This window comes from Odontesthes bonariensis, chromosome 2 (genome assembly GCF_027942865.1).
Source record: "Odontesthes bonariensis isolate fOdoBon6 chromosome 2, fOdoBon6.hap1, whole genome shotgun sequence".
NCBI classification, from domain to species: Eukaryota; Metazoa; Chordata; class Actinopteri; order Atheriniformes; family Atherinopsidae; genus Odontesthes; species Odontesthes bonariensis.
Window position 1 is genome coordinate 22,362,481 of NC_134507.1, and position 25,673 is coordinate 22,388,153.

The window sequence follows — 25,673 nt, forward strand, 5'->3', positions numbered from 1 at the left end:
AGCTTTTGTGAGGATTGCCGAAGCTCTGCCCATTTTTAACTCTGAAGCTTTTTTCTTGGTAATCTTGGTACTGATCTGTTAATCTCGTGAGTTGCAACATGCTCCTCCAGCTGTTTCTTGTTAGTACTGCTTACTTTTTCAGGCTTTTGTTGCCCTGTCCCAACATTTCTGAGATATGTTGCTGCCATCAGATTCTGGAAGAGCTAATACTTTTCATGAAAAAGTAGAATATCTCATTTTCAACATTTGATATTTATTCATGTTCCATTGTGAATAAAATATCAGTTGATTAGATGAGCAAAGCATTGCATTCTATTTGTATTGACATTTTACACAGTGTCGCAATCTTTTTGGAATTGTGGTTGCATCTCTGATGATGTGAACACAGCTTCAGCTCAGGATGAAGTTGGGTGTGACAGATGGGATTTAAGTGAAGTCACCAGAAAGAATAATCAAAAAGCACAATATGACCAACCTTAACAAGATTGCAGGATACTGAGGGAGATGTCAGTGAATTTCCAATCATTCACACAGTCCTAACAAACATGTCTAATTAGGAAAAAGAAGTGAAAACACCTGTGTGGGTGTGAAGGTGCTTTTAATTGAGTAGAGCCATCGTTAGTGTTATCAGTTACATCTGTACTTTTTTAAGATTTCTGCTGTGAAAGAGGTGTGTTATCAGCATCCATTTACTGTACAATCATACATTTCATAACAGTATAAGTCAGTGGACTGTTGGTATATGTACCTCACTATGAGATGTGGAGGCCATCTGCAACAGAGATGACAGAAAAGATTATTCATGTCAATGCAGAAAGCCACATCTTACAATGTCATTTTCTCCCAAGTAATGAGTGATAGCGATGTCATCCAACCTGCAGCGGAAAGTAGTTGATTTGTCTGTGCTGTCTGTTTCCACAAGATTAATACAAAAGCAAACAGCACACTCAACTACACACCATACTAATCATTCAGCGCTAGTCAACAGAAAGTTAAAACTGAACCTTCAAGGCTCATAAAAACTCTTAAGGAATACAATCAACTTGTCATGCTCATTTGGGTGAAGAATAATCATGAAAGTAGAGTTGTTATGTTGTTTTCAGCGTTAACAGTCACATTGGTAATTCTGTATATCATTAACATTCCTGCCTGAGTCTCTGTGGTAATAACTAACTATTTACACTGTGCTCTGAATCTCATTCATATGCGTTTCTTCAGAGAGCAGTATACTGCCAGCAGTTGTGTATCCTCTCACCCGCAATGCCATCACTTTCAAATTGTATTTGCTTTCCCTCCTCCTCTGTTGACAGAGCTCACCAGATGTTTTCATCCCCAAAGATCGTAGCAGCGATCTGGAGGCCATTTCCAGGGTCATCCAGGAGGCCCGCCATTTCATATACATCTCCATTATTGATTATCTGCCTCTCCTCAGCAGCAGCACTCAAAGGTTAGAGTCACTTAGCCACTGTACACGGAGTTGGCATGCGTTTATCATCAAGAGGTTGGATGCGTTGCTTTGATTCAAGTGATTAAACTCTGTGTATGCCTCTGTATCCATCTGGCTCTATGCCCATGTTTTTGTGTGTGTCTGTGCCAAGGTACTGGTCTCGTATCGACGGTCTTTTAAGAGAGGCTCTGATCTTGAAGAAGGTACGGGTCCGCCTGCTGATAAGTTGCTGGGAAAAAACCCAACCGCTTACTTTCAACTTCATCTGGTCCCTGAGGAGTCTGTGTATGGAGCAGTCCAACTGCTCTCTGGAAGCGGTAAGTTCAGGGCCACTGTGTACTATATGTAACTGTACAGATAAAGTCTATCGATGCTCAAAGCACTACTGTGTGTCTTTGTCTGTTGTGTGTAGAAGTTCTTCAACCCCAGAGTGCAGAGGGATGGCAGTCACCATGGAATAAACCACAACAGGTTTATGGTTACAGACAGAGCCATTTATTTAGGTGAACTCACTAACTTGACTTTATGGCTGTGGCCTATGTTCTCTTTGCTAACGCAGTTCTAATTTTCAGTGGAACAATTTTGCATTTGTTTTGTTTTGGAGAACTAGATCAAAAGATCAATACTACTGTGAGGAAACAGCAACATTAGCTCTCTTATTTTTTAATCCTTGTATTATATGGCACCAAATGTGTAGCATAAGACTTATAATTGAAAAGTATTTAGATATTGAATTGATTTAATAGGGACTTTAAATCTGAATGACAGCTCTTCTCAATTAAGAAACTATGGTGGGACAAGCAAACCATCGTTGTTTGTTTCATACCAATGAAATGAGTAAACTAATTGATCTGGGAATAGTTTGAAAAAAAAATGGAAGAAGTAGTTAATATGCAGGCAGCAAGCTTGAAAAAGCAGGAAGCTAACTTTCTGTTATCTGAAAAAAGTAGTATAGCTGGTGTCTGCAGCCTTCAAAGATAATAGAGATTGCTTTGGCTGCAGGAAGGGTGCATGCTCACATTTGGGCCTGTACAGAGGATCCTAAATGCTGTGTTTGAATACAGTGGGAGGACGTGGTGATGCATCATCCTTCATACAGCCGATTAGCTTAATGGTCGTAGTGGGCTTGTTCATTCTGGTAATCAATGGTCAATATCGCTGGGCTTTAGCCAGCCAATAACCAGATAACACAAAACAGCAGCCTAATTAATGGTCTCTCTGTTCCACGTATACATTGTTTGTATACATATACATATTAAAAAGCTAATCAAAAGCTAGATTTTTGCTTATTTGGCCAGTCTACATCTTTCACAATCCACATAACCATTTAACATGTATATTGCCAGAGTCTGCTGAAACATGAGAAATGCATTTTGCCCCAAATACAAATGAACTGAAAAGCAGAAATCTTATGGTCACCCAATTTTTTTTCTATGCCAGTAGATTATGTATTACATAAATGTAATAAATGTTTGTATAGATTTGTAATTTTTTCTTTTACAAGGCGTCTAAACTGTTTCCCGTCTCAAACTTTGATCTGTATCCTGACAGGTAACCTTGACTGGGTGGGGAATGAGTTTACCTTTAATGCAGGAGCAGGCTTTGTAATCAGTCACCCAGAAAGCATCGAGGGAAGGAACATCACAGTGGTGGAGCAGCTACAAGCTGTATTCGAACGGGACTGGTTTTCACGTTACACTCGCACCGTGCAGAGTAATAAAATTCCTGTTTGCAACGAGCACCAAATTAACAAGATGGTAACAGTCAAAGCCAGCCATATAGACACTGGGCCAGTGCCTGTCAGAAAAGGCCAGTATGATAATAGACCTGCACCACTGAGAAACCATCGCAAAGTCGATGGAGTGACGCCGGATAAAACAAAGCATCATGATGACGGGCACAGACAAGGTAGTCACCAAAGCATTGCCAATGGACATGTGCCAGTTATGGATAGTTACCAAGAGAGGGATCATATCAAAATAAATCACTTAGATGACAGACTGGTTCAAGTCAAAGATGATCATGACACTCCAATGGATCCACCCAGTCATTCAGCTGAGAGCAGCGGCTTCAGAGAGATGCCCAATGGAGCTCTGTGACTTTCACTGAATTTTGTTTGGAAAACTGCTCTCTTCCAGTGTCAATGGACTTCTACCACTGGGTGTTTGTAGCATTTTAATACTGTCATTCTGTGGTAAACAAAAACTAAAGGTTTAAATATGATCTGGTTTCCAAGACTTCAGACAAGGAAGAGCTCAGATGGGACAGAAAACCAAAAACTGCAGTCTGACACTATGGACAGATACTGCAAGAAGGATACGTAAAAAATATTTTGGTTTAGAAGAAATATTTATACAGAAATGATATATCACACAATTCCTACTTAGTTTTTTTCTCTTTCTTTTATGAGGTTTCTCAGTCAAATGATTCACATGAAATTACGTTGATTGCCTGAATCTTGTATGTTACTTAAGGACTTTGTGGCAGTCATGAATTATCACCCTTTAAAAGGGAGAATAATAGCTGTGCGTGACAGTGCAGAGACAGGAGACAGTGCAGCGCGTGTAGCTACACTAGCTACATCTTGCATCAAAGTTGACACCAAAATTGTAGAACATTTATAACACAGCTATATTTGTTGTGGATTTCTTACTGCCTCTGCTCTGCTGTAAATAGTTTTATCTCCAGGAGCATTTTCTTTAAAAGAAATACCTACTCTCCAAGCTTAAGATCTACAAAGTATAACTTAAGATCTTTAAACTAATCAGAAACCACCCGTTTAAAAGATGACATTTACATTTGGTCTAATCCAGTTAATGGAAATAGACAACCTTACATGGCCCTGACAGATCATTTATTCATGTCTGAACTTTGTCTTTACTCTTGTGATTGAAAATTAGGAAAATTGATTACCTGGGGCCCCAAAAGCACTCCTCAAATATCAAGTTTCAATCTCATTATGGCCACAAGTACAGACAGTTGTTCCATATTGCATTATTCTATCAAGTGTGTATTTTGATATTCTTTGTGAGATGCTACTGAAAATATTCTTTAAGTCAAGAGGAAGATGGACTATTGATCTGAAGAAGTCCTAACATATAATCATTATTGTCTTTATATACATATACCAAGAAAAGAGGAGGGATTAGATGTATATTGATGGTATCTTTCTCAAATGTGACTGACTGAACTACTACTAAGGGAGCAGATTGAAACAGAAAAAAAGGGGCAGTGGGTCTCTGCTGTCAGCCAAATCAATACAATGAATTTTTAACAGAGCCTGACAGTTGCAGTAGCTGCAGTTTAACCTCAAGGACATGATGGCCAGAAATGTCACACCTAGCTTAGATTTCTTTTAGTAGTCAGAGTTTAAGCATACACTGTAGGATTATTAGTGTAGAGTAAGTACGTAATACTAGACTGAAAGTTTGTAGCAATATTCATTTGAATTTTGAATGTCAGCATGTCGCTGTGTCAACAAAACTTTAAGCAGCAATGCTTGAGAGGTTTATAATGTTGTCGAAGCATGCCCCCCCACTCCCAAAGCAATTAATCAAGCAAACATGAAAACATTACCAGCAATGTTGTCATGGTCAGTGCTTTAGTGTTAAAGCAGCACATCTGTAATAAGGGCATTGTCTTAATTCATTTAGAAAAATGCCAGTAAACTGAAGCACAGTAAACAAAAAGCTGTGTGCTCCATAGAACATTTATTTGCATTTGTTTATGAAAACTGATAAATCGTGAAGAATTCACCTCTTCCAGTTTCTCAAATATGAATATATAATGATCCTCTTGGCTTACCAAGATATTATACTACGTTTACTGGACCAGCTTTGAGCTTGAAGAAATTGACATTTACTTTTCCCTCTTTCTTCCTACAATTTTCTAACATTTCATGGACCGTACATTGAATTAATCAACCAGTTAATCAGTAACTTAGTCAAGATTGAAAAATAATTATTAGTTACCGTGCTGAAGTACCACAATTTTAGAAGAAAACCAGAAAGAAACAGAGTAGAAAACAGAGTTAGTACCTGTTCTGCTTGTTTCACAAGCTCACTGGACAGCTATAGATTCAGTTCTGTCATAACACGTTTCATGAACTTACAATCAGGACACATGATGCCAAATTACTGATATCAGTATAAGAACTTAACACTTGACATTTGTTGATTCCTTACGATGGATAACTTCTGCCATCTAGTGGACATCCTGGGAAAAGGAAATCCTCTCATTTATTTGACTTTAAGACGAAAGTCAGTTCAGGTCAGTACACATGTTGGGTCACAATGACTAATTATGCATCACCTCTATCTATCCATCCATCCATTGTATGATTATATTACATTTTACACATTGTAAAATAACGAGTGTAATTTAAAACTTTTTAAATTTTTAATGCAAGAATGACAAATCTTTTGCTGCTGTATGTGTACATTAACATGTGTTCCCTTCATGTATGAAGCACTATTTCACCATTTTGTATTGTTGGTAATCTGACAACTAGTCTGGAGTCACTTTCACTACCAATAGTTGCTATTGTTAACTGATTATCACATGTGGGGAAGGAATGCTGCTAAACCACTTTACCCAGTGTTTGTGTGTAATATTGCTAGTTTACTTGATTTTTTAAGCTGACTTGATCTTGAAAAACAGTAAAGTTTTTCACTTAGAAGGGACTGAGTCTGAGAACAGAGCGCAGACGTTTAAAATCAGCCATTTTTTACAGTCTGCAACATGCAAATGACAAAAATCCAAGCAAAAGGAAAGTTCGGAATGTTTCTGCATCACCCGTTGTGCATTGTATGTTGCCTATTTCTCCAGACAGATTCAAGAAAACTGAACAATTTTCAGCGGAAACTGAAAAAGTAAAATGCGTGTTTTAGGAGTTGCAGAGAAAAGCAGAATGAAGCACTATATTTAACTATTAAAGCTTTTTAATGTCGCCTACCTTTATTCTGTTGAACATTCTTGGCATGACTGCTGCTTGCATGCCTTGCCTTTACAAACCCTGCACAGTAGCTATGAGCCTTTCTTGTTATTATGCTAATGGGGAAATATTGTATATCTTCTGAAGATAAAGACGGAATGTATATTTATTGAATATCCCTGTTAATGCACACTACTGATGACCAGCACTGATCACTCAGTTTTTACTCTTAATAAAGATTAAGCATCTTATCGTTTTTCGTTACTGTGTGTGTGTGTGTTTGTTCACAAAAAGTGAGGATTTTATTTTATTTTTTTTCTTAAAATGTTCCTGCCATCAACCTATTATCATGCAGGCCATGAGTGACAGGTGGACATTTTTAAATTATTTATTTAAATAATAGACCAGAAATTAGATATTTAAAGGCAGGATATATGTCTCTTAATGTTTCAGTGCAAAAAAACTTCTAATTGTCTTTCTTTCTTTTTGTTAAGTCTGCCAATCATAACAACCAGAGGTTTGATTAAGTATGCCCAAAGCCGTCAAATTTCCACCTTTGCCAGTCTGAGCTATTTATACAACTGCAGAATCTACAAACCAGGAATGTGCTCACCAGCACAAAGGGATTCAATTCATTAAAATAACTTTTAAGCCAATGCGAAAAAATGGTGCATTTCAGTTGTATTACTAGATGTGCCACCATTCTAAAAGTGGTTATTATTATGATACATAATCTCTTTGTGGTGTTTTATTTGTACAATTAGAAAGGCCAATAAGCTGTTGTTTTAAAGCAACTATGTAGACTTACTTAAATACCTCATTGGAAATTTAAGGTAGTTGTACTTAAGTATATTCCATCTTCTGCAACATTTCAAAGGGCAATACTATTCTTTCTATTCAAAAATAATTAATCTGAGTAGCACTATTAGGGTAAGGATTTTATCAATTTTATAATATGGTAGTATTTTTGTATCTTGGAAGAAGCAAAGAAGAACTTCAGGATATTTAAGTGGAGGGTTTGGCCCATGTGATCCTTTTGTAAAAGATGGTTGTTGTGGTGTGAGGAGCAGTGATGGCTGGCATTGGGGGGGGAGGGTGACTCTGGGATGCCAGTGGTCATTGTCTAGCCTCCTGGACGTGTCGTGGGCCCAACTAGACGAAACACTGATGAAAGGAGGTTCCCACCTGATGACCCCAATGATATGTTGGTCAGCACTGCTCACTGGTCTATATAGGGACTATAGGGAATTAGTCACTGAGTCTGGTCCTTTTTCATTTATTTATTTTTTTCTTTAGCAAAAGTTTCTTGTCTTTACCTTGAATTTAATACAACACAGTGTGAAACATCAAACCATTGATTTCTAACTTTTTTTTATTCTTATCGTTATTTCTTTTTCACTGTGCAGTCAGGATCACATTCAATTCAATTCAAATTCAAATTCAAAAATAATTTATTTATCCCAGAGGGAAATTAAATGTTGATGTAACTCAATTAAATCAAGGAGTTATTATAGATGCTGATGGCTGTGGGCAGGAAAAGATTTCCTGTAGCGGTCCGTTTTGCATCCAAACTGAAGAAGCCTTTGACTGAAGAGACTCTGTTTTCCGATAACAGTCTCATTGAGAGGATGTTCAGGGTTGTCCATAATTCTCTTGATTTTATGCAAAATCCTTCTTTGCATTATGGTCTCCAGAGGTTCCACAGTCGTCCCCAGAACAGAACCAGCCTTCCTTATCAGGTTGTTGAGTCTTTTTAGGTCCCTGGTTCTGATGCTGCTGCCCCAACAGATGACGCAAGAGGAAATGACGCTCTCAACAACAGACTTGTAGAAGAGCTGCAACATCTTGTTGCAAACCTTGAAGGACCTTAGCTTCCTCAAGAAGTACAGTCTGCTCTGTCCTTTCTTGTAGATGGCTTCACTGTTGTGTCTCCAGTCCAGTCTGTTGTCCACATGAACACCAAGGTATTTATATTCCTCAACCACCTCCACTTCTTCTCCCATGATGGAAACAGGGTTTGATCTGACCCTGTTTCTCCTGAAATCTACAATCATCTCCTTTGTTTTGTTAACATTCAAGATGAGATGATTGTTCCCACACCATGCCACAAAGCGGTCCACCAGCTCTCTGTACTCAGCTTCTTGTCCATCTCTGATACACCCGACAACTGCAGAGTCATCTGAATATTTCTGTAGATGACAGGAGTCTGACTTGTACTGGAAGTCTGAAGTGTACAGAGTGAAAAGGAATGGTGAGAGTACAGTCCCCTGTGGTGCTCCTGTGCTGCTGATCACCTGGTTAGACACACAATTCTTCAGTCTGACAAACTGTGGTCTGTTTGTCAGGTAGTCATTAATCCAGGTGATTGTTGAGGCCTCCACCTGAGTCTTCTGGAGTTTAAGACGAAGCAGATCAGGCTGGATTGTGTTAAATGCACTGGAGAAATCAAAGAACATGATCATCACAGTGCTGCCTGCTTTGTCCAGATGACAGTGGGTTTGTTGAAGCAGGTGCATGATAGCGTCTTCAACTCCAACTCCATGGCGATAAGCAAACTGCAGGGGTCCTGATATGTGCTGGTTTGCTTACACAGGTGGGTCAACAGGAGTCTCTCCAGGACCTTCATGATGTGGGATGTCAGGGCAACAGGTCTGTAGTCATTGATGACTGAAGGGTGAGTTTTCTTTGGTACCTGAACCAGACAGGATGTCTTCCACAACAGTGGTACCTTCTCTTGGGTCAAGCTAAGGTTGAAAAGGTGTTGCAGCTGCTCTGCACAGGCCTTCAGGACTCGGGGGCTGATACCATCTGGACCTGCAGCCTTGTTCCGGTTCAGTCTCTCCAACTGCCTCTTCACCTGACTTCTAGAAACAGAAAAGTGGGAGGGGGAGGCAAAGGGGACAGCAGCATCTCCTGATTTAGTTGAAGACAAACTAGTGGAAGCAGAAGAATCCATGACTGAGGTAGAGGTGGAGATGTTACAGGAAAGCTGTGGGTCAGAGGAGGGTGGGATGTCTCTTTGGCTGGGAACAGGAGGGGAGGATGGTGAGCTTGTTCCTGAACTGAACCTGTTGAAGAATGTGTTCAGCTCATTTGTTCTGTCCAGACTTCCATCCATCCGATCCTCCCTCTGCTTGAGGCCTGTGATCTTCTTCATTCCTGACCACACATCTCTGATATTGTTCCTCTGCAGTTTACTCTCAAGCTTCTTTCTATACACCTCCTTGCTCTCTCTGATCTTGACTTTGAGCTGCTTCTGTATACTCCTCAGTAACTCCCTGTCTCGCTCCCTAAAGGCTCTTTTTTTCTTGTTCAATAGTTCCTTTAGGTCACTGGTGATCCAGGGTTTGTAATTAAGGAAGCATCTCACTGTTCTGGTGGGGATGCTGTTGTCCACACAGAAGTTTATATAGTCAGTCACACACTCAGTCATGGCATTAATGTCCTCTCCATGTGGCTTACAAAGAGAAACCCAATCGGTTGCATCAAAACAACCCTGTAAGGCTTCTTCAGCTTCCTGTGACCACTTTCTAACAGTCCTTTTTGTGACAGGTAGTCTCTGGACAAGGGGTTTATATGCTGAACAGAGAAAAACAAGGTTGTGATCTGATTTACCCAGGGGAGGTCTTGATTTGGAAATGTATGAATCCTTGACATTTGTGTAAAACAAATCCAATGTCTTGTTTTCTCTGGTAGAGCAGCTGACAAACTGTTGAAAAGTTGGCAGTGTAGCAGAGAGTGAGGCATGATTAAAATCACCAGATATTGCCACGAAAGAATTGGGGTGTTGTGTCTGTATCTTAGCAACAACAGAACTGATAACATCACATGCAGTGTCGGCAACAGCTGAGGGTGGAATGTAAACAGCCACCAAAACAACACAGGTGAACTCTCTTGGCAAATAATATGGACAAAAACTTACTGCCAATAGTTCAATGTCAGGACTGCAGAGACGACTCTTCACAGTAACATGTCCTGGGTGACACCATCTGTTGTTGACAAGCACTGCCAATCCACCCCCTTTCCTTTTCCTGCTACTCTTTAAATCTCGATCTGCTCGTACAGTCAGGAAGCCCGGCAGAGAGACGCTGGAGTCAGGGATATGATCCTGCAGCCATGTCTCAGTAAAACACATAATGCTACATTCCCGATATTCTTGCTGAGTCCTTGTCAAGGCTAGAAGTTCATCCAACTTGTTAGCTAACGATCTTACATTGCCCATGATGACGGATGGCAGAGATGGTTTGAACTTCTTCTTTCTTTCTCTCCTCTTTGCTCCTGCTCTGCATCCACGACGCCTCCTTTTCAATTCCAGTGGGATTTCTGGCTTCAGTTGTCGAATTATTTCTGCTTTTCCAATGTTAATCAGCTGCTCCCTGTTGTAAACCACCCTGTTGCTATGGCTATGCATCATAACAAAAGAGCAAAATATACAAAAGTATTGGGAAAAATCAATCCAGCTGCACAGCATCCAAGGCAGGAAGGAACAGTTGTCCAAAAAATGCAATTTCTTCCAAGAAAAAACAGGAATGAAATTTAAAAAAAAAAAGAAAATCTCAATGTGAGGTACAGAGCTATACTCCAACGTGCTGCCACCCTCAGCGGCGCATTCTAGAACACGTCAGGAGATGAAGCTCTTCGCTCCACAAGAGCCCTGTGAGAAGTTCAGGGGTAAAGAAAAAGAAAGAGACAGAAAGTTAAAGAAAATGTTCAATTAAAGTTTTGTGAAAGCTGCCAGTTTAATTATTTCTTCCATTTCACGACGCCTCAAATTTATCTGGTGTGCCTGTAGCCTATATAAAACTGTACAGCAGTTCAAACTATAAAAACACCTTCTGCACCCACAACAGCTGATTAGTGCTGATTAATCACCTAATCAACAAAATCTTTTCTTATGACATGAAATTATTCATCATTCACATTCTTAATCCTGCTTTATTACCTTTTATTGAGTTTATGCAGGACTTATAACTGTAGGTAAATATTTTTACATGGGTGTTGGGGTACCTTTGCTTTAGGTTTGAAAAGCTACTTCTTCCTGGCTAACTTCTTCCATCAATGCCATGAATACAGGAGGAACAGTCCGTGCGAAAGAGGTGCATCGCTTTCCTTGAATGTTAATCTTGGTTTAAATGTTTTAGGTTATCGTGCACCACTAATAGGCCAAGTTTGAGTTGCATAGGTCTTTTTGGATGTTGAATTAGCTGCATTTGGTTAAGAGAACTGACTTTTGCATAGAAAAATGTGGAAACATGATAGTAATCTTTGAAGACATCGATGCTTCTCCCGGGGGCTGATACCTGTCTAAGGTCCGAGAGCAGCGTACTGACGCAATGGTTACCGTAGCAACCGATTCGGCGTCACTCTTTTTACACCACTCTGGCGTCACCACTCTCGACTCTCGAATTCATGACTCTGCGTTTCTTCACGAAGACAGTCTCGTCTCGCGAAGAGTGGGAAAACATCTACGGTTTACTCATGGGAGCGTGTTTATGAGGGGCAATTAACCACATGTCTATTCCCCTCTGGCTGGCTCGTGTGTGTTCGAGCTGTCGCGGAGCTGGAGCTGAAGAACAGCGCTGTGTCCGTCTTGTTGTTACCCAGCGTCGGCCAACATGGCTGAGGATGACAACGACTGGATTGTAGAGAGCATCGTTGGCTACCTGGGAAGTGCCGAATGGGTCATTCCTGTCACGGACTTTATGGAAAACAAATGCACAGGTGAAATAAATCGTCCATTTTCAGCCTTGTACATCTGCTAATATGCCCTTTTGTGGGCTGGGCACCTTTAGGGCGGCGGCTAAGCTAGCGCTAACCTCTAACTGTGATGTTGTCGACGTAGGCAACTGCATTAATGCATTTCTGCAGGTTTAAGGCCTGATATCAGCTCTCCTCTTAATGTCTATCTTAGCATAGAGTTAGAATTTAATTTCCTTTTTCCTACATAAGGCACGTGTGAGATTAAAGCAGCAAGTGACCCCACAAAGAAGGCACCGTTGGCAAAATAGCGAAACCTTGTTGTCAGCTGGTGTGCAAAAACGCTCAAATACGTCATTTATTGTCAAATGGTAAAGATGCGTTATAATGGAGTAGCCAAAAGTCTCGTGTGGGCTCAGTATAGGTGCTGAATTTTGATGATTAATTGATTCATTTTTCAGTTTTTGATGACGAGGATGAAAATAAGTTGTCGTACACAGAGATCCACCTGCAGTATAAGAAACTGGTGAGTACAGACCCAACACCTGATGTTTAAAACTTGTCCTCTTTACCTGCAGTGCCTCTACATTACTCATTAATGGTTTTAAGATTGCTGACTCATCAAGCTGGACGACTGGAAACTGCTTTGCCTTTGCAGGTGGAGAAGCTGTTAGAGAATTACATGCAGGAAGTTGGCATCGACGAGCAGCAGTTTCTGGATGCATGCACATGTCCCTTTGCCAAGTCCCAAACTCTCCAGGTATTTTAAGCTCCCTCTGCTGTGCACACCACTGACAGCCTGCCAGCTAACCTGACTAGAGAATCAAGGATGGGATTTGCCTACATAATCTCATTATTTCCACTTTACACACTTTTACAAGGCAGACAGGTTTGTCATATAAGCAATATAACAGTCTAGTCCATTACATAATCTACAACCCTGTTTCCAAAAAGGGTCACCACACTGTGAAAGACTTTGTTTTTAAGGAGTTCAGCCACAGAGTAAGGTTTCTGAGTCAGGCGAACTCAGTGATGTCCATGGAAATATGATAAAGATTTCAGTTGCTTAAAACATCAGTGTTGCTCCGCGGAGGTTGGGGGGCTTCAAACCTATTCAGAAATCTGAAGTTAAACAAGTAACTATCATGGACATTTTGTGCTGAGCCACAGTGATGTTGAGTTGAGAGATGCCTCGCACCAAAGTTTATCGTAGTCAAAATGAATCTCCCTCCACTGCAAGAGTCCTCACATTGTGTCTGCCCGGGTATGCCCACCATGTAAGAGTACCTTGCAAAGCTTAGAATGGTGGTACTAAAGGTACTAACAAACAAACAAACTAAGAATGCATATTTATTTCTGCTTTTGTCTGACTCGAATGTAAAAATACACAGACTTTGGAGATTCCATTATCTGCTATTGATATCATTATAAAATTAAAGAATCCAAAGAACTCTCTGTATGCAAGGGACAAGGCCAGGTAGAGAATTCAGTGTTCTGAATAATAAAAATGTGACATTTTCAGGGGGAAATCATGAGCACAGGATCCTCCAGGCTAAGATGTGCTTCAGTGGTAAACAGGATCTGTCCCAGCTTCTTTTCAAACATGTTAAGTAGACAATGAGGATATATTCATTCTAAGATAGTTTTACATATTGTCTTTGTGATATTTGACTTATTGTGGGGTTGTTTTTGTTTTTTTTCTCATTTTTTTGGAAATGCAGTTGTACAGTACATCCCTGATTCTGTTTTTATCTTAAACTCTATGTAATGAGCCATGTCTTTGTCAGGTGAAACGTTATATAGAGTTCACACCAGCTCCACAGCAATGCTGTTGTCAAAACAGGTCAATTCTAAGCAGCAAATTTTCCTTAGTTATGGTTTTACAACTAAGCGAAAACATGACATGCCCTTCTTGATTTTTTTTCTTTCATAAACTTTAAATATATTAGTTAAAAGTTGCAATACCATGAGCAGAGCTTATTTATGTTGTTGACTGCAGCAGGTTCAGTAAAAGCAGACAAATTTCTTTTCAGAAATCCCCAAAGAGTTCTTCAGTCTGCTGGTAGTTCTACGTTTTTTGATGATGTTGCATCTTAAGTATGGCTCTTTCTAAGAATTCATGGCCATTATTGGAGCTGATTAAGTCACCAAGAACAATCAGTGGTCAGTTCTTTCTTGCCAATTTCTTTAACCAGTTTGGAAAGAAGCTGTTAACAAAATACAAGCCTGAGTTAGTGTTGTGTTTGTGTTTCTTTCGTGTGAAAATTAAAGTGCATTATATTTGTTGACTGAGACTTTGAGGTAATTTCAGATTTAACAATCTATCCATAGCTTTTTAGTGGCACTGAGATTGAACTTTAACATGACTGTGCCAGATTAGCAGAGACAGAGATCTGGATTTGGTTGCAATCCTCCAGAGACTTAATTCTCATTAATTACTTCTAAGGTAAATAATTATAATTACTGTCCGCAAACAGGGTCAAGCTCACCTTAATCAAAATTGATTAATAGCTGAGGTTGATGTTAGCTGAATGCAGAAATCTTGACTTGAAAAGAAGAGTTTCACACCAATCTCACAATGTGTTTACCACTTATTGTACAGTTTCGGGCTGGTTTGGTTAATGCAGTAAGTGGCAGCCTTTACTGTTGCATTTCTGGTTGCTCAGACAATAGTTTATATTCATTCTGATGATAACATCCAACTTAAATTATTATTTCATTGATCTGTCTCACATAGCTTTTTAGTTTGACAGTGGGGAAATATTAGACAAGGTTTAGGGAGTTTGAGATAAAGTTTGCCGTGTAGCAGAGTTTACCTTTCCTTATGCGATGAAATTAATAAAGAAAGAGGATATTGTGTGGGGGGGGGCTTAGAGCAGAAACAAGATAGGAGAAAAAAGACTCAAAAGGCAAGGTTAAATTGTGAGGGGATAAAAGAGCAAAGCTAAGCTCCAAGAGCACAGTATTAAAGACTTGCCAAGCAGTAGCTAAGATGTAGGATTGAACCTTAATAGAAACAGGAAGCTAGTGTAAAAGATTAGCCGTAAGTATCCCTAAGTTTGAAAACATAGCTCCAGTTTATGTCAGGATTGTTGAATGCCTACAGTGTGGGCAGTACATCCTGTCCTGATCTGCAGGGCAAAAATAACAGGCTATAACTAATAACTAGGTTTTCAAATCTGTCGGTAGCCTTTTTGTCTTTCTGTCAAACCTTCTTGAGATCATACTGAACAAAAGCAAAGTGATGCCACATGTGTTTAAAGAGCAACTTACAAGTTAGGAGACTTAAAGTGTCAGAATTTGTAGCAAGAACTTTGTTGCAAGAACCATGTTTCTGGACAGAAACATTAAGAGTTTTTCTCGCGTCATAGTTGGTACACCTTTCAAGACTATAACTTAAAGTGCCACACATGATGGCATGTTTTGTTACAGATGTGGTGAGAAAATTAAGAAAATACACACAGGTGTGACAGGTTCCCGTTAAGTCAGAAGAACTGTGGACTTTGTGTACTGAAAGGCTCGAGTTTGTGCAGTCTGTGCAAAAGTAATATTATATATAATGTAAAGTGAAATCTTTTCAGAATCACTGCTCAGAATAACTACTTTTCCCCCCAAATTTCTGCATGTATTTCTCATAAAAGATATGACATCGATAAGCAACTTTTCAAATACACATTTGGATATTTAGTCTTGACTACGAGCTTGTTATCAGCTCGTACTTATACTTAATTACATTCTCGTCGCTCAGCCTGTGTTCCAGCCAGTTTTGGCTACAGATGACTTCCAGATGTTTCGCTCACTGATGGTTCAGAAGAACATGGAGCTGCAGCTTCAAGCCCTCAGGGTCATGAAAGAAAGGAATGGTAGGCTGAGTTAACAAACATATATGTACACCATGTCTAAACACCTTTGGAGTGAGTGTTGCAAGTAATATGCCTGTGTGTACAGGAGCCCTCCCAGAGTGTCTGACTGATGGAGTTGATGTGATGACAGAGTTACAGCAGCAAGAGATGAAAATCCTTGAGGAGGTTCTCAAGTAAGTCGCTGCCCTCCTGCTTTCTTCCTCTGTCTCATCAACATCATCGTCTTTCTCCAACACGCAAATACGCTCAAAGTTGTCTGTTAAAGGGAAGGGAAAGTTTTTTTTTTTCTTAAACCTGGACTTTATTTCTGGAATAAAATACATTCATCTACTCACCGATAACAGTTTGGTGAAAGTCGGCATTGACAATACAGCCTCTAAATAAGGCATTATCTGTCTTTATTTCACCAATTCTTTAAGACGAATGAATGAATGAACGGGTACTATTGCACTGTTAGCTCATAGCTGCTGTGTTGTTGTTATTGGGGGCTATCGGGGGTCTTATGGGAGCTTTCTATACACGCGTCAAGTGGGATGACTTCATCGACGCGTGTCGCTGCAGCACAGCTCATTCACTCCAGTAAGGACGTCCATCGTACTCAAATTTGTCGTCCTCGTCGTCAAAATCTGATAAATATCCTGCCATGTTGCACAAGTTAGCCGACACTCACAGAGCACGGAGCAAATAAGCTGTTCTGCAGTGGCGCGCGTCAATGATGTCATCCCTGTAGATGCCCCCAATAACAACAACACGGCATCCTATGACACCTGGGGGGTATTACTAGAAGCTGGCTTAGCGGAAAGCCTGGCTTATTTCGCTACTTCTGGCTAAATTTAGCGAGAGTTCCGTTCCATAAAGGTGGCTTATTTGAACGCCCGCTGAGTAACCATGGTAATTTATGCTGCTGAACTAGCCTGGTCGCGGGCAGGCTAAAGTTGAAGCTTAGCTTAGCTGCAACTCAAAAAATGTCCGAACGGCTGAAACGGACTCCGGAAAGAAATGTTCAACAAGAATTCTGCGCTCCCGCAACTCATGTCTTGTCTAAAAAACTAAGCAAAAACTGTGGTTATCATATCACCACTTTCACTGTCTCGAAAAATCAATCAGTTGGTGCCAGTGTAACTAAAGAAACGCAACTATACACACGTATTGAACATGAAATTAAATGAGAGAGAACATGGTATTCATTAAAACTGATCAATACCTAACAAACATCCGATCTACACCCACGTAGGACCAGACTCAGAAAAATGGGGGACAGGTAATAATGTTAATGATACAAATTATTGAAAGCTCCTTTCAAAACAGTCAAGGACTGTACAAACAAGATATTAGATAAAACGCAGGAATTAAAACATCATACCATATTAAAAATATGACCTCTGTCCTTTCAGGCTGCTGCTCCACATTTACAGTAACCGATAATGTAAAACAACCTACTGGCTGAAGTATTTGCATTAAGTTCATCATCTCCCTCAGGCTTCCCTAATGTTATCGGTGCACTACACTGTGCCCATGTACGCATCCATGGCAAGGCAATGTGTAGAGCACAATTCGTACACAAGGCAATTCAAAGTGCTTTACAGCTACATAAAACCACAAGAAGGCAATAAAATCATTCCAAAAAACAAAAAAATCATTAATTAATTAATTTAAAAGTGAAGAGTGCAGATAAAATACTTTCAGGTGTCATATGCACATCTAAATAGAACTGTTTTAAGTCTGGATTTAAACAGTCACATTGTCCAGGCCCCTGCTGGACCCGTGGAGGCTGAATATGTAAACCGAACATTTTTCCATATCCTAAATGTACAGGTACACTTGGGGATAATTGTCCATAGACTCTGAACTGGATTTCTCATTTTGAAAAATACCACATCAACACGTTTGAGTAATGCTGAGCAATGTTACATTTATGCCCTGTGAAACCTCATCATTGACTCCTATCCTCCGAGCATATAGATGATCTGTGATGGAGGTAATTTAATTTCCAACATTGAGGCTAAATGGCCGGGATCAGTTCATGATTCTAGGATCTTCCGAGCATCCTCACTGGCACAGAGGTTTGCACAAGAGTTTTACTTACCCGAAGGAGTGTACTTTTGAAGTAAGGTGTAGCATAGGCAGAATTTTGGTAATCTAATGAGAGGTCAGGTGTAGAGGTCACCTTAAGGAATTGAAAGACCTCGTCATACTTTATTATAGATAGCCATATAAGGCACATATTGCATCAAATTGCCAAGTCTTAACACATGTATATCCATCCAACATTTCTCTTATTCTGCAGGAGAGTTCAATGGTGTCCTGCTTGGGGACAGAGGCTATGAATGCTGGCCGTACCTCCTCACGCCATATCCTGATCCAGGAACAAGGGCATGCACATGCACATGCACATGCACATGCACATGCACATGCACATGCACATGCTAAAACAAGGGCACGGATAGAAATGACCTTTGGCCAAATTAAATACAGGTTCATTGCTTAAAGTTCTCAGGCACCATGGCTGACTTCTGACAGAGCCATCTTAAATTAATAGTATACTTCATATTTTATACATTTTGTCTTGTGGACAACTTTTCAGGCTCAAGTCTTTTCTTCGTTGAGTTCTAGTGCCTGAAAGGACTCAGTTTCTCCTGACACAGTGAGGACCTATATACAGGGAAACATATTTCCTTTGATCCTTATTGTTGGGACCTTTGAGTTAGAACTTCTTTTCATTATTTAGCATTGACACAGTAGCAGTTTAAGTCAGAGCAAGTGTAAGAAGGCTAAATGGACAGAGATGATTTATAACTTTCCACACGTTAGGTCATGGCACCCCACTGTGAATATAAATGTAAAAAACACATTTCTAACACTTTGCATGAAGCGTACAATAATGACAAGTTTGAGTTCAAGTTGTGTTGAATTGTTTAATTATTATTTCATGTTTCTCAAGTTGTGGAGAGAAAACACAATTAAATACAGTTCACAACACGAAATTCTCCTTTATCTGAATTTATACTAACATCCCTCTCCAGTTTCATAATCTCTAGCTTGATCTTTTTTATTTTCAGTTTCTTGTATGTAGTTTGGTGCTCTCTTTATTGGACAAACACATTTCTTCAAAGGCTACTTACCACTGAAATATTTTCCTGTACTTTACTTTCAGCTGCTGCCAGGTACGCTTTTGGCTGTTAAGATTGCTGCTGTTGATATGTGACAGTGAAAAAATAATATGTGGGTCACACACACAGGATAATATAGTCACAAAGTATGATGATGCATGTCGATTATTGGGTTATTAATAAAGTGAGCAGGGCCAGTATATTTGTGCTGTACATCTCATACAGAGACAATTCAGCATGCTTTATGTAAACAAATTATAACACAAAGAGGAGAGTAAAAATACATGAGGACAGTAAAATGAATGTCAATGGTATGAAACTTTCATAACTTACGCATTTAGTCTTTCTGCAGTTGTTTGCCATGCCGTTTCTTGGCTTTATTGATCGCAGCTGTATTACCATTTCTGGTGATGACACTTTTAAAATCCTCATACAGCTCCATCAGCATTATTTGTACAGCTGCCGAAAAAATAACAGCGCTTCTCGCTCTCCTTTTCACACAGATCTCCGTTTTTCCACCATCCACTCGTCAGGGCTTCTTACGTTCCTCGTGCACTCGCACTTAGCTAAGCTATGTAAGCCTCGCTTGGATTAGCCTCACCGAGATGCAGCTAAAATGTCTTCGAGGAACGACTTGAACGACTCGCATACTCGGCGCAAACTGGGTTTATGAGCTGAAGGAACTGTGAAGGGGCTGGCGCTTTCGATGACGTCATTAATGGTTCTCGAGCCAGAACAGTTGCGCAACTGTTCTGGCTACCATTGTTGCGGCAACCATGCTACCGCCTTTAAGAATCAGCCTTTAAGAATCAGGCTTTAAATGGGAGATGGCGCTAGTTCAAGCGACGCTTACCGGCTATAGCCTGGCTTACTTTAGCTACTTTCTAGGAACACCCCTCTGGGGTCCGTTTCACAAAGCAGGTTCAACAAACTCCGAGTCTATTCCTGAACTCTGAGTTGATCGACTCTGAGATAGAAAACTCTGAGTTTTTGGTTCCAGAAACGCTGATTTGAGAAAGAAAGAAGGCAGATGCCCGTAAAACGGGTGGTGCCCAGCACCGCCACCTCCAACAGAGGCAGAGGAGCTGGCCCTAAGCCAGAATATTGGAAGGCCAGTGGCTGAGGGAATCCCTGGAGGGAGTCCACCCCAAGACACAAGTGCCTTTATAGAATATAATAGGCCTATATATGTCTTTTTTAAGCCTATTCATACAAATATGTATTTATCTTTTATGTCTTTTTTTCTTTTGTCCCAACAAAATTCTGATGGTGCCACTCAAAAAGATAATTGTCTGGAAATGCAAAAACATCAATGCGCAGTATGATAAACATCTCCCAACGAATATTTAATTCTCTGCCCATTAATGCTGCACCTTCATACACGGGTTAGTTGTCAAAAGGACATGCCATGTTGGTGAAAAAAGTCGTCTCTTACTGTGCCTAATGGACTTCTAGAACTAGAAGAACTAGGCTACGGGAAATCAAATGGCGTGTGTGCCTGAAAGAGGGCGGAGACAGAGAGAAACTCCAGGTTCATTGAGTAAAACCTGGTCCCAACCAGGTTAGGTTCACAGTCTGTTACTACGGTAACTGACCGAGAGCTTAAGTTACCACTCTCTGTGAAACAAGTTGGAGTTACCCCTCTTTCTCTGGTTTGAGTTACCTCCCTTTGTGAAACGGAAAACTCAAGAGTTTCCCTCATTTCAGGGTTAATAAACTCAGAGTTTTCACTAAACCTGCTTCGTGAAACGGACCTCTGGTGTAGACTCCAGCCGCTGCCTCCTTAACCTTGAACGGGAAAAAGCAGGCACATAAAATGTATCGATTGATGGCCTGACCATCTTTTTTTGACAGGCACAATTAAAATTATGCCGTGATGGAGCTTTGATGTTAAGAGAAACAATAACTCACCTGATATCATGTGCCATCAATAAACTGATGTATAACAATTACATCTATATGACATGAATGTTTGTTTTGTTTTTTTTTTGTTTACTTTTGGCAGGGATGTGGGGGATTTCTTTACTATGTATCAGTTGCTCGTATGTGCCCCGGCATCTCAAAGCTGCTTTCCCAGCTCTCTAATGGGATTTTCCCAGTGAAAGCCAGGCCTAATAGAACACAGAGAATCCAGTGGGACTACGGTTAATCTCTTTAGGTGTCACCTAATATAGGTGAGCAGAATAGCTACTTAACATGCAACTGAGAAAATAGTATTTCTATCCCCTTTGTCTTACTAGGCCACCTTGGAGGCATGCCAGCACTGCTTCATCCTGCTTCAAGGCCCTTCCAGATCCCCATAATATGATCTGACAGTCAGCTAGGAGGGTTCAAAGTCTGCACAACACTGACAAGTTTAAAATAACTTTCCTTTTTAATGTTTCCCTGTTGTCTTTCTTCTCAAACACAACATCTGACATCAGCTGCTGTTGGACACTGTTTCTTTAAAGCTGGCTTGTCCACAAGCAAACTCTGCAATGCTCATAGAACAATGCTCTGAAATTATGAACCAAAAGAAGAACCAGTTGGGTGTTAAGGAATAAAGATTTTCTCAAGAACAAAATGTGAGATAACGGGAGTTCTAGTGATGCTTCTGTCAAGAACTGTAGAACTGTTAAGTAATGATTTTAGGTGTGATTCAAAGTCTGAACATATTGATGAGCTATATATTGGTTAGTCATGTGTCCAGTCAGGATCCTACAAAACTCTTAACAGCACTAGTAACTACATGTCTCTTTCTCCATCCTTGTACAGATGAGTAAATGCATTGCAGAAGTCTCCACTTTGAATGAAATAAGTCCAGTTAAAGGATCTGTGCGTGGGGACCTGCTGATGCCTGTGAAAACTCTACCCGTTTTCCTCGCACCAGTTCATATGTATCACTTGTTTTTTTTTTTCTGCTTATCCTCAGAAAGTCAAAAGAGGAATATGATGAAGAAATGTTACGGAGGCTGCTCTTAGAGGAGGAGGTTGGCGCCGCCTCCAGCAGCTGCTCTGATAAGCCAGTGGCAGAAAGTGATGAAGCCCAGAATACCACATCAGCTTCCAGCCAACACAGCAACACTCCCAAGGTATTCATGAGCTTCAGGAGCAAAACCCTGTGGGCCAGTCAGACTCCCAAATCTTTTAAAAAACCTCTGAGGCTCATAAAAAATGCATCGTCGTTAAGAAACTCCAATATGTTGTACTATAGGGCGTTTTCTTTTGCATCTACTATTCACTCTTTGTGACATTTTAAATATCAAACATTTAGAAAATTGCCAAAAGTTTGGAAAGCCAAGAACATAATAAGTCCCATGTGGACATTTGACAGAAACAACTAGCTGAAGACTGTTGTCACCTACAGCTAAATTTCCCTGTGGATTGCTTCCAAACCTTGGGACAAATGCTGATTTATTAACAGCATCTATAAGCCATGAGGCGCTAACAACAACAAATTCCCTAACGAAGAAGGAGGAAGTCTGAAGAACCATATATCCAAAAGAAGCACAAGGGAAAAGCACAGACAGCAGCTGCACTGGACAATCTTCATGATCTTAATTCACTCCATCACAAAGCAAATCTTTGCCCACTTTGACTTTCTTTTTTCACAGCAGAGCAAGCTAAAGCACCAGCAACATCACCCACACAACCAAGAGCTGCCCACAGCTCAGGCTGTTCCACATATATCTGATACCCTCCCAATGATACTGCTTTAACATGTAGAAATGCATTTGCAAAGCCCCAACGCAAAGAGGACACAGAGATATGTTTTAAAATATTTGCAGGAACACAATTCGAGTCAGTGTGTGTGAAGTTTAAGATTTGGCTCATCAAAACTAACCTCAGAAGTTTCCATTTTCATAGCCTGCATACTCCTCTGCTAACAGAGTAGGTATTCAACACTGATTGATTTAAAACACGAGCGTGGTGTGATATTTGGCTGAACTATAATGAGTGTTTGTGTCATATATTCAGCGTGTATAAATATTCCCCGTTCCAGGTCAAAAACAGCCCTGTCAAAAAAGAAAAAACAGCTGCCACAGGAGGTGGGGAAGAGAAAAGTGCAGCGAAGAGCAGTGTCACCTCAAAGCCCAAATCAGGTAAACCGGACAAGGAGCAAATACTTTGCCAACACAAGCACCGTTTCTAATATTACTAATCTCACTGTACCTATCGAAGGTACTAATCATTTTAAAAACACAGCAGACATAAGGTGATTTGAACATGTGCGTACAGACTGTGGCAGTAACAGCGTGCAGTCCAGAGTTCTTCCAGCTGTGAGACCTCCAGCAAAGTCCGGTGAGCCCTCCAACAGTAGCGGTTCTCTCCCAAAGGAGCAGAGCACCAGCAGCCAGGCCTCACCCGAGGCCTATCTGGAGGAGGCGCACAGGGAAGCTGGCTTCTCTAAGCCGTTCACTGTGAGTCTAATCCTGCTACAAACTCGTCTTTTGTGTGAAAAAAAGGTGTTTTGCGTTGCCCTTCTATGCTCCGTGTGACCGTCACCTCCATTCCGCTGCAGGAGTTGTCAGCTTCGCAGCAGGAGCAGCTCCAGCAGAGGGCGGTGTATCTCCGTCAGCAGCGAGACAAGCTGCACGCACTGAGAAAAGAACAGAAACCCAAGCAGAAGACCACACCGGAGGAGGCGCCAACCAACCCTACTCCAGCACCCTCCACCACTGTGGTAAATACACCCCGTCACCACCTTTTATTTGAAATAATTGCTTTAAATACAGAAAATTGTCGTCATGTTGGCTCATTTAAACTCACACTGGTCACATGTTACCTGCGAGTTCTGTCGTTTTCATCTTTGAGTTCTTATTCATCTTTATTTCACCTCCTTTTCTCTAACTCACCCTTACCCCTCATTTTTGTTTCCCTTTCTCTCCCGACTTGTTTTTTTTTGGGGGGTTTTCGTTTTGTCATTTCCACCTGCCTGTGTCTGACCTGGTCTGACCTGACCTGCCAGGAGGCAGTCAGGCAGCCCCAGAGGAACGGGGCCAGATCCCCTCCTCCCGCTCCTCCTCCAACACAACACTCTGCTAACTCCTCCAAACAGAAGGTGATCCATCAGCTGCCTGATGTGAACACGTATACTCACACGTACAGACACTGTGTGTTTGTCTGGTTTTGCCGTGGTGCTCCGTCTCTGTCACTTTCTCACAAAAACTAACAAGTACTCAGTCTTCAGCTCTTAACATAGGGAGGTGATTCTCTTGCTAATACATATACAGATGTGCATGGCTGAATGCTGGTAGTCTTTCCTACTTCTATTTCACTTCCATGACATTTTACCTGGAGCCGTGGATTATTAACCCCTCTGCCTGGTCTGGTCTTTTCACACAGGAGATATCTGCTGAAGAGAAGAAGAAACTGGAGAAAAGAAAACACCTGGCTGACAAGCTGAAAGAGGAAGTGATCAAGAAATAACTTCCCCTCCAAAAGCAATAATCCTGTTGTTATTCTCTCTTTACTCCCGTAATCAAAAGCATGGCTTCCTTCACACTAAACACAGATCAGGGTTTTTTTTCCTCAAAGGGGCGATGAAAAGAGAGAAACCTTCTCTGCTGAGTTCTTGTCATTGCCGTCTGTGGAGCAAAGAGGTGCATCTTTTAGGATTTGGATGTACAGACCATTTAAGTATTTAAAGATCTGGTAGCTTCATTTGTTTGACAGAGAAAGTTCAGAAAATATCAAGCAAAGTCAGGGAATATGCTCAGTTTACTTTCTGTAATATATTCTGGCCCATGTCCAAAATTACTCCTTAGTCACCACAGCAGCAAGTGCACTACATTCATTTTAGTGGCGAGTTTGGAGTTTTCAAATTCCGAAGAGTATCATTCTCGACAGTCTATACACTGCCTGCTCGAAATCTTCAGTCAATCGGACAATTAAACAGCTCACAATCTGGTCTTTTTTCAGGCAAAAATATCTAAAATTGGCTTCTTTTTTTTCCCAGGTATAAAGTGAAACAAGATTTCATGGACAGAATAATCTGAAAGCAGCATTAAAAATGTGACACTTTTAGTACAGCTATTTCCTAAGTGTCTGAAAAAACACATAACTAAAAGTTCTGGAGTGATTTAGGACAAGTCATGGGGCCATTTCACTGTAGACAACAGACAAGTATCATACATGTTATGAATCAGACTGTAAGGCACAGCTAGTGCGAGTCTCAGAGTGTGAATGATGAAATAAAGACTCGATTGAGGTGATCGTATATTATGGCGAAGGTTATGTCAGCTAGGTTATATGTACAGTCTTGCTTTTCACTGTTTGCATTCCCAAAGGGAAGAAGCTGGTACCCCTTTCACATTGTAGCACCTCACGCTTGTCTAGTGGAAGATGTAAAAAGGAACACTGTCACATGTTCGCAAAGGGGCCAAGAGAACTGTGCGTTCCTTTCCATGAAGAGTGCAGTATTTATCTTCAAGGCAATCAAGATGCACCAGTTTATATATATATGAATTATTGTTCTGTTTGCGGTTTAATAAAAATCACATTTTATAGAAACGACCCAGACTTTTGACTTTATACAGAACTTTTAAGTCTAATGACTGGTCAGGTGTTCTGTTGTGATCTTGGACAAATAAAATTTAAAAAAGCACCACCAACACATGTACACCTCTAAATCCAGAGTCCAA

General features: G+C 40.5%; 2 protein-coding genes across 3 annotated transcripts in view; both read left to right on the plus strand.

Moving 5' to 3' along the window:
• Positions 1–6,631, plus strand: part of LOC142396550 (inactive phospholipase D5-like) — a 58,819-nt gene extending 52,188 nt beyond the window's left edge. The window contains exons 7-10 of the mRNA XM_075479428.1: positions 1,311–1,447; positions 1,599–1,764; positions 1,860–1,950; positions 2,999–6,631. Of these exons, the coding sequence (XP_075335543.1) occupies positions 1,311–1,447; positions 1,599–1,764; positions 1,860–1,950; positions 2,999–3,546 (942 nt within the window). The 3' untranslated portion in view covers positions 3,547–6,631. The remainder of the gene's footprint in view (positions 1–1,310; positions 1,448–1,598; positions 1,765–1,859; positions 1,951–2,998) is intronic.
• A 5,130-nt stretch (positions 6,632–11,761) lies between these two features.
• cfap36 (cilia and flagella associated protein 36) lies at positions 11,762–25,542 on the plus strand. 2 transcript variants are annotated; one of them, XM_075479452.1, is made up of 11 exons: positions 11,762–12,101; positions 12,539–12,603; positions 12,736–12,837; positions 15,826–15,940; positions 16,026–16,113; positions 21,962–22,121; positions 23,033–23,132; positions 23,269–23,450; positions 23,552–23,713; positions 23,999–24,091; positions 24,376–25,542. In XM_075479452.1, the coding sequence occupies exons 1-11, from the start codon at positions 11,996–11,998 to the stop codon at positions 24,457–24,459; spliced, it is 1,257 nt and encodes a 418-aa protein (XP_075335567.1). In that variant the 5' UTR covers positions 11,762–11,995; the 3' UTR covers positions 24,460–25,542. The 2 variants fall into 2 exon arrangements, with proteins under 2 accessions (XP_075335567.1, XP_075335575.1); XM_075479460.1 differs by lacking the exon at positions 23,999–24,091.
• The last annotated feature ends 131 nt before the right edge of the window (positions 25,543–25,673 follow it).